Source organism: Limulus polyphemus, unplaced genomic scaffold, assembly GCF_000517525.1.
Source record: "Limulus polyphemus unplaced genomic scaffold, Limulus_polyphemus-2.1.2 Scaffold3413, whole genome shotgun sequence".
Lineage (NCBI taxonomy): Eukaryota > Metazoa > Arthropoda > Merostomata > Xiphosura > Limulidae > Limulus > Limulus polyphemus.
The window spans coordinates 108,104-118,373 of record NW_013669023.1 but is presented as its reverse complement, the minus strand read 5'-3'; the positions used below and the strand labels follow the sequence as shown (position 1 = coordinate 118,373).

Here is a 10,270-nt window from a genome sequence, read left to right as displayed (position 1 = left end):
GCGCGAAATTCAAAACAAACAAGCAACCGAAGTGGGTTACTTACAAAAGTGTATTTCATGATTTTCATCAACTTATTAATTACCTTAGTACAGCGTGTGATTAGAAAACGGAGCAAATCATCTCTATCAAGAATGTACTACACAGAGGTAAAATTTTTAGTTTTAAGATCTTGAATACTATTAAAAAGTATTGACGTACTTCTATGTATTCTATTATCCCTTCTTTTTCCAAAAGTGTCATAGATACGTTGCATAACCAATATAATGTATCCCCATTTGATGATGACAAAACCTTGTCGAAACGTTGTACATTTGCTGTTATATTAAAGTTTTTCTTCATTACCCATTCAAGCCGTCTCCAGCCATTATTAGTCTCAAAGTGGGTTCCTCGTCATCGAATTTGAATATTGTTTATTTCTTTTCTTTTTTTTTACATGAAAACCAGGCTTGGCTGTCTGTTGTGTCCACTGCGGGAAATCGAAGCCAGTATTTAACAATGTAAACTTACCACTGTCTCACTGGGGGGCGAAACATATCTAACGATTCGTTTTTAACACAGGATCTCTCTCTCAACCAGAGACACCTCGATGTCATCTAAAATATCCCGGATTTATCTGATTCGGACCAAAGATGATGACATATGACGATTACATTTTACAGTTTTGAAATCGGACACAAAATGACCGAATTATGACTGACCACATCCTCAGAGGAACTGCATAGTTAATGTTGTGTAACCAACAGGTCCGTTTGGTGAGCTTTCTTATTCTTCTTCGCCCGTCATTACATCTTTGTCAGATCAGAGCCCAACAGATCTTCAGCAGATAGCTCGAAGCCCCACTGACCGTAACTACAACTTTGCTACTCATAATCAATTACCATAATTCCCACGATTACCTTACACATTCAAGGTTCTGAGATGTTCGACTTTTCACCTGTGCAGCCGCTGTGGATGCGATCACGATGAGCTTTTGGACAAACCTTGTTAAGGTAAATATATATATCAAGCCCAGAGATGCTGTCGCAAAACTCGTAAATAGGTTTGCTGCTGACAAGGATGGTAATGATGGTAGCAGCCTTTTAGAAAGGCCTCCAACCTCAAATAGACAATTAAAAAAGGTCTTATGATATGACAACGTTAAAAGAAATAATCAATTAGTGTGTATAACTGTCGCCACTCCAAACTTTTGACCTCCCATACGTTATCATCATATGGATTGCATATTTGAATACGGCAGATTTGGGACTTTCCAACGGTGTAAGCAACACCTCCAAGAAAGAGTCACCGGAATTCTGTGTTCTTGCCCTGACACCCACAAACACTGCTTCCACTCTGGTTGAGGGAAATATCTTGTCCCTGCCCGGCCACCCACCAACACTGCTTCCACTCTGGTTGAGGGAAATATCTTGTCCCTGCCATCCAAAAACACTGCTTCCACGCTGGTTGAAGGAAATATCCTGTCCTTTCCCTTCCACCCACAAACACCGCTTCCACTCTGGTTGAGGGAATTATTCTGTCCTTGCCCTGCCACCCACAAACACTGCTACCTCTCTGATTGAAAGAAGTATCCTGTCCTTGCCCTTCCACCCACAAACACTGCTTCCTCTCTGGTTGAAGAAAATATCCTGTCCTTGCCCTTCCACCCACAAACACTGCTTCCACTCTGGTTGAGGGAAATATACTGGGTTAATTCCCTATTATAAGGCACTAGGCTATAATATGCCCACAATAGTGAAGAGAATAAACGTGGCCTAATGAAAAAGTAATGTTGGTTATCATAACGTTGAGTCATACATCATGAATAAAACTTATATAAACTTTAAATACGGAAACTACTGTGAACAGAGAAACAGAAAAACTTTATATGTGATTGATACCGGGTTTCCTATTGTCATACCTTGTTATCTTATTCCTTGGAATGTTAACATTGAATAGATTCTAGTTCATTAATTCATTTTTAATAATGAACCCCTCAAACTTTTCATTTTCAATCTTATTATCAAAAATATGTGACAGTGGTTTGATTTTTTGTTCTTCACGAACATTTAATATATATTCTATGAGCTGTGAGCAGAATGTACCTGAAGCTCCACAGTATTCAGTATTATCAGAAAAAAAAGAGGTTTACCTCGCTAACCTTAAAACATACGATACTTAATGAAACAGTATTCAGTTTTGAAAGTTAAAAATCGTGTTACAACTATAGATTTCGCTAACCCTAAAATATACGATACTTAATGAAACAGTATTCAGTTTTGAAAGTTAAAATCGTGTTACAACTATAGATTTCGTTAACCCTAAAATATCCGGTTTTTATGTGTCATACATTCCGAGAACTTTATGAGAATAAGACATTATAACGTAACTGTGTAGAAACGGCCATTCGAAACTGCTCTGAAAACATCAACCCCGTGATTTACATTACATATGTTTTAATTAAGTTGAGAATTATTTACAAAATTACGAATTTTAGATTGTTGCCCTGGAAGCTTTTTCATCCTAAGTACTGTAAAATATTTACTGTGTATTTAAATCGTATTTGTAGATAGAAAGTGTAAAATGAATTATTCTGCGAGAGAAAAAAAACACACAATGATCCGTTCAACTGTGGATAACGAATTTTTCCCGAATGTTTCTAAAAGTTACATATGCTAATTCCGATTCCTTACTCCAGTACATGAATTCTGAAACCTATTATCTGTCTCCTCACTCTTATTGTCACGGGGAGTGAGTGTTTTAATCACTGGAAAATATGAACCCATAAACTTTGTGGGAAATACTAGGCTGTAAAAGATCGTAGCTAAATAAGATTCTAAATCATCAGTAAGTAATTTTTTTATTTCTAACTTCCTACGCTAACCACGTGTTTATCTTCCTACGTCTAAGAACACGATCTAATGTAAATCGTATTTGGCTCTAAGAACACGATCTAATGTAAACTGTAGTTGGCTCTAAGAACACGATCTAATGCAAATCGTATTTAGTTCTAATAACACGATCTAATGTAAATCGTATTTGGTTCTAAGAACACGATCTAATGTAAATCGTAGTTGGCTCTAAGAACACGATCTAATGTAAATCGCATTAGATCGTGTTCTTAGAACCAAATACGATTTACATTAGATCGTGTTATTAGAACCAAATATAAATCGTATTTGTTTCTAAGAACACGATCTAATGTAAATCGTATTTGTTTCTAAGAACACGATCTAATGTAAACCATACTTGGCTTTAAGAACACGCCGAGTTAAACCTACTTGGATTTAAAATTAAACGACAACTGTTTATTTTATGATATAACTTATATATTTTTCCACGTGTTCTTTACGAAAATACAATTCAGCGGTTCTTGAGCAGGGAAGCATTTCAAATGTAAAATAATAAACTTTATAAAGATGTTTCTTCATCACTGACTGTTATCGTCCAGTGAACACCATGAGCTTTCTGCTAAACAGTTACCATGGAAACCTCCCTTGTTTAGCCAAACAGGTTTGCAGTGGAACTGAATACATCATAAAAACACAAGCTGTATTATTTGAATAGACGTGAATCAGTAAAATAGCATCAATTTTGTATGTTCATGTGGATATTACAGCCATTTTTTTTAATATGTAATGGGATACCATTCCTGCCTTTGAATAATAGAACATAGATGAAAATGGAGTATTAAATAACCGAAATGTGACAGGAAAGAAACAAAGTACTTACTTAAGGTGTTCAACTTGATAAACGATAGAGATGGACATTTTCCTCTTACGTAGGTGACGTCACACTTGTACACACCCTCGTCCTCATAAAGCAGTGAACGTATTGTCAGATAAGCAGAGTTATTTTCCAATCTAAATCCAGCTCGATCAGGATTTGTTAAATCTCCCAAAGCTGTTTCGAAATTGGCACTGTATAGATACACTCTCTCCCAATCATTTGAAACATTTTTAGTCCAAGTGATGAAATAGACTCTTCCACATGTGTCAACGTCCACTTCACAGGGCAGAAGAACGTTGTCACCAACGAAGCTCGTGACAGAATACTCTCTACCTGGAAGAGATATGTTAATAATCAAATCAACTTCATAGCGTTGTCTAGAGATTTTAACATGTTGCTTGATAAACCAGAACAGTCGTCACATAAATATTTAGAGTTTTAAATTGATTAAATCGCACCATGCTAATGCTGGTAATTTCACTTGTACCTTGTAGCTCGTATCATGTTACTTGTATCTTATTAACTTGTATCATGTTAACTTGTATCTTATTAACTTGTATCATGTTACTTGTATCATGTTAACTTGTATCATGTTACTTGTATCTTATTAACTTGTATCATGTTAACTCATACAAGTAACATGATACTAAGATACAAGTTAACATGATACAAGTTAATAAGATACAAGTAACATGATACAAGTTAACATGATACAAGTTAATAAGGTATTTATTAACTTGTATCATGTTACTTGTATCATTATTAACTTGTATCATGTTACTTGTATCTTATTAACATGTATATTGTTACTTGTATCATGTTAACTTGTATATTGTTACTTGTATATTATTAACTTGTATCATGTTACTTGTATATAATTATTAACTTGTATATTGTTACTTGTATCATGTTACTTGTATATAATTATTAACTTGTATATTGTTACTTGTATCTTATTAACATGTATATTGTTACTTGTATCTTATTAACTTGTATCATGTTACTTGTATCATGTTAACTTGTATATTATTAACTCGTATATTGTTAGCTTGTATCTTATATTTGAACTATACATTTGTTATGACCGGTAATTTAGTTTGGAAGGAACACTATACTACGTCACGGCTTAGAGCTTTATATGGAATTAATGAATACCATAGAAGTGGTCATCATGGCGGATTAAAGCATTTGTACAGGGAATCTATGCTTAATATGAACATCACAATCTGAAGGAGAAATTACCTCAAGCATGAACCCCTCGCCTCCTCTGACTGGTTGGTTTATGATTCTCAAAGAAACCTTAAAATCTCAATTCCTAGTACCAAATTCTCTCTGTTTTCCAATCCTAAATATATTCTATAGATTATCTGTACAACGCATGAAACCATTTAGCGAAATATGATTTGTTTCTACACTGAAACCAAGAGTAAAGACTTCAAAGTACTTCACGTGACTGTCCTAACGTGGACGGGTATGAACTCATACGATTTTGATGCATGTTTAAAAAACGCTTTAATTTATGAAAATCAGATTATAAAGTAGGTTCTAGAGTCAGATTGTAGTATCAGTGCATCCTTGAAATGTCATTATTTAATCGGAGAGTCAGGAAATTATGTTAACAGATATATTTAGGTTCTAGAGTCAGATTGTAGTACCAGTGCATCCTTGAAATGTCATTATTTAATCGGAGAGTCAGAAATTATGTTAACAGATATATTTAGGTTCTAGAGTCAGATTGTAGTATCAGTGCATCCTTGAAATGTCGTTATTTAATCGGAGAGTCAGGAAATTATGTTAACAGATATATTTATATTTTTGCCTCAAGGCAAATCAGTTCAATTTGTCAACATTGAAACTTACTAAAAGTTTCTAATCTTGAATTTTCTATAATTCAGTAACACACAAAAACTTCATTTACTCGTACAAACTTATTAGCAGAACATGTCAGAGACCTAACAAATTGTAACGCAGATAAACCAGTGGTCCGACACTTCAATTTGCACAACCAGACTTCTGGCCGTTTTAAAATTCTTGTTTTGAAGACGGCCCCTACAAACAAACATAACCACTAAGTACAAGAAAACAAAATAATTTTTGACTTGGGAACTTTCCTGCTCGATGGGCTAAAATGAACGTTTTAGACTTTTGTAATTTTTCCCGTTTTAGTTTGTTAAAAAGTTTTATACAGTAAATTATGTGTCTATTCTTTTTAAACTATAATGCATATATATTCAGATAGGTATGTGCGTGTGCGCGCATGTGTTTCTTTATGTGTATATATTAATTTGTATAATCATTTGTGTGTATTTATTTGGGTGTATCTGTGTGTATATATATATGTGTGTGTGTGTGCGCGCGCTTGTATGTATATATTATATATATTTATCACTTTCTATTGTTTCAGTTGATTGTAAACATTGTTATAAACGTATATTTGTTACATTGTTACGTCACGCGACCTTCGATTTGGAATGTTTTCGTTTACGGATTTAGTGTTCAGTTAGTGACACCTGAAGAAGGGCATTGCCCGAAACGTTGTATCCACAATTATATATATTAACTCTTTAGTGGTTTGACTTCTTTTTTATCTTTTTCAACAACCACTACGCGTAATTTCCTACACAGTTTTGTATAAATTTTACTGTGGTCTGTTGAATCACATCAGGCCTAACATTTACCATAGTCTGTTGAATCATACCAGACATAACTTTAACTATGTGCTGATAAACCCTATCATGTCTCACTTTTACTAGGATCTGGTAAGCCTTACCATTCCTTACTTTTTACTTTCTCGGTAAAACTATATGGTAAGTTAGTAAAAAGGACGACCAGATCAGAGCTCGATTGTAAACAAAAGAAGTGGAAATATTAAACATAGCAAAAATATTTATGAGAAACTTAATCACTTTCTGGTTCTTTACTTTTTAAATTATTTTACATTTCACAAGAACGTTACTCTCTTTATTGACATCCTAAACTCTTACCCTAAACTTACACCATCCTTGTTATACCGACCAAAAACAAACCCAAAACTTACACTATCCTTATTATACAGACCAAAACAAACCCTAAACTTACACTATCCTTATTATACAGACCAAAACAAAAACAAACCCTAAACTTACACTATCCTTATTATACAGACCAAAAACAAACCTAGAACTTACACTATCCTTATTATACAGAGCAAAAACAAACTATGATTTATACAATAAAAATGTTACTGATAACAAATCCAATATTCAACGATGTTGTATACTTTAAACTTCGACTTTCTATAATACAGGTTGGTCAACATGCGTTTTGGAATACCTGAAGTAATTCGAGTGAAATATTATGTTGTAAAAATGTTCCCGCAGTTACATCTCAAGCGCTCGAATCACTGAAGTATATCGAGAATAAAACGTAAGAAGAAAGTATTTAATATTCTGTCTTCGACCGTGATCAAAAAGAAAGAAAGATTAAAAACAGAGATCGACCAGCTAGAACTTTCAACGCGCAAGTTGTTGAAAAATCACGTGGACGGAAAAACCTGACGTTTCTGTAATGCTGTATTATCATGACTGTTCGACCACAAAGTCCTGAGCCAAATAATGACTTTTTTATTCCTTTACGTTTGTAACAAGCTACGTATTGTTCCTGACAGAATCCATAAAAGTGGAAGAAACAGTTACTGTTACAGAGTCCCTTTTTTTGTGACTTGGCATTAAGTACACCATTAAAATGCTGGAACAGAACGGTATACATTAAAGAATCTCTAATGCACTTGTTTTTAGGCTTAACTTATGCAATCAAATAAACTGTGGCAGCTACAATAGATTAAATGTTTCGTATACTCAATATATTATTCTTCGTTTGGAAATATAAATCGTCCACAAAGTAAACGAAGATTTTTTTCTTTCTTAGCTTTAAATATCGCAACGCACAGTTACGTGTTCTATGTCTTCATCTAAGTTAAATTAGAAAAGACAACGTCGAAAGTTTCCACGTATGTCAGCACTTTCGTCTTATTTGCTGGTTTTGTTTTACCAGAGCAAATTAAATTACAATCACTCCGTCACAGACCGTCGAACCACTCGTGACCCTCTTCCTTTTAGTTAATTCTTGGTTTTGAGTGATTAGTAAGTACTGGTGAGATCGAAGAAAACCCAAGAATTAAAAGCACACAAAGTAAATCTCAAATTCTGGGTGAATTCTTTTCGTGATTAGATATTAAACTTGTCAAACGTTCTACATCATAAGTAACCGAACGTCTTTGTTCAATCTCTTCTGAAAACATACCCAAAAGAAGAGCATGTAATGCTGTAAAACAATATCATTGTATACATGCCCAAAAGAAGAGCATTTAATGCTGTAAAACAATATCATTGTATACATGCCCAAAAGAAGAGCATGTAATGCTGTAAAACAATATCATTGTATACATGCCCAAAAGAAGAGCATGTAATGCTGTAAAACAATATCATTGTATACATGCCCAAAAAAAGAGCATTTAATGCTGTAAAACAATGTCATTGTACACTCTATTGAATATCTTTCATTCTATCAGCTTGACAGAAACATAAAGGATTGAAAGATCCATGTAAAACGTAGATGGAAAGAGACAAATTGAACCATTTCATTCTCCGTATTCTATCAAGTCAAAGTTCTTTGATTCACAACGTGTATATAGGTACGCCACCTAGTTTATATTTCTCGGGTATATTTTTAAGTTTCATAAATCTTGATAATCCTGGTGTCATAAAAAGTAACTAAGCGTTCCAATATATATATACGAGTTTCCAAAATAACTACTTTTAGCTACAGTAAATTTACTTTATGTTAACATCCGGTAAATACATTCTATTTACTTTATGTTAACATCCGGTAAATACATTCTACTTACTTTATGTTAACATCCGGTAAATACATTATATTTACTTTACGTTAACATCCGGTAAATACATTATATTAATTTTATGTTAACATCCGGTAAATACATTCTATTTACTTTATGTTAACATCCGGTAAATACATTCTATTTACTTTATGTTAACATCCGGTAAATACATTCTATTTACTTTATGTTAACATCCGGTAAATACATTATATCTACTTTACGTTAACATCCGGTAAATACATTATATTAATTTTATGTTAACATCCGGTAAATACATTCTATTTACTTTACGTTAACATCCGGTAAATACATTCTCAATCTCATAACACCAGCAGGGTGTTTTAACCCAGTCGTTTATAAAACTTCACAACGTCATAACCATGAAAAACTGATTTAAACTAGTAGCATATAAAACACCGTAACTATGACAGAATGGGTTAACCTAGTCGCATATAAAACACCGTAACTATGACAGAATGGGTTAACCTAGTCGCATATAAAACACCGTAACTATAACAGAATGGGTTAACCTAGTCGCATATAAAACACCGTAACTATGACAGAATGGGTTAACCTAGTCGCATATAAAGCGTTATAACTATTAAAGAAGGGTTTAATCCAATTGCTTATAAAACGTTGTAAATAGGGACCGTTCCTTATTCTCTAATAGTAAAATACAGCGTTCCGTTTCTGTATATAATGGAATGGTCCCGCTGTGTCTGAGAGTTAAGTTTGAGGGCTTAAAAGGCTAAAAATTGAGTTTCGATACCCGTGATGGGACAGCTCAATGTGTAGTTTTGTACTTAACAACAAATAAACAGGAACGGATGGGATTTATTCCTTATTTTGCCTGGGGCGTATCAATTTTTTATTGAAGACGAAAATGTTGAAAATTATCAAAAATTAAGAAAAGTGTTTATTATATTTCAGAACTGTTCAGGTGGTAACCCTAGTTCTCAAGTATCAAAGTCGTGCTGGAGTTTAACCTTTTTTCTGTTTCACTACTAATGAGGACCTTACTTATTTTCCTGCACTATTGGTTTGGGATAATTTCATTGATCATTCTTATAATACTTGTGCATCCACCTCAAGAGAAATATGCAACGTTTTAGGGCTAGATGCCTGAGGCAATAATCCCCCTGGCGGATAGATACTGGAAAGGAGTTTTCGTTGATTTTTTTTACATTACTTACACCTTTGTATTCGACGTTCTTAATTGCGTTATTTATGCTCTGTAGCTCAGTTCGCTCAGTTTAAATTATTAATTTAATAAATGTTTACTTTGGTATCCAATCTAATGTGTCGTTGTGTCTCGTGGGAGAACAAAAACAAATCTCTTGAAAAAACAAGAGATAAACTTATTAAAAACCAAAATTATACTTTTTCTTTTCGTTCTCGTATGTTTTGAAGAATTCGAGCTAAAATATCTGCAACTGTTAAAACATTTGAACTTTTTTATCAAAAATAAAAATCATTTGATTCGCCACTTGTCAATGAGTCAGGTAGAGACATCACTGTTCCACACTATTGATTCGCCACTTGTCAATGAGTCAGGTAAAGACATCACTGTTCAACACCACTGATTCACCACTTGTCAATGAGTCAGGTAGAGACATCACTGTTCCACACCATTGATTCACCACTTGTCAATGAGTCAGGAAAAGACATCACTGTTCCACACCATT

At 33.8% G+C, this 10,270-nt stretch overlaps 1 protein-coding gene across 1 annotated transcript in view; it reads right to left on the bottom strand.

Annotated features, from left to right (window-relative positions):
• Nucleotides 1-3,709: 3,709 nt before the first annotated feature.
• LOC111088250 overlaps nucleotides 3,710-10,270 on the bottom strand; it is a gene marked incomplete at its 3' end in the record, with an annotated part of 57,746 nt that continues 51,185 nt past the window's right edge. The window contains exon 2 of the mRNA XM_022397785.1: nucleotides 3,710-4,039. Coding sequence (XP_022253493.1) covers nucleotides 3,710-4,039 — 330 coding nt within the window. The remainder of the gene's footprint in view (nucleotides 4,040-10,270) is intronic.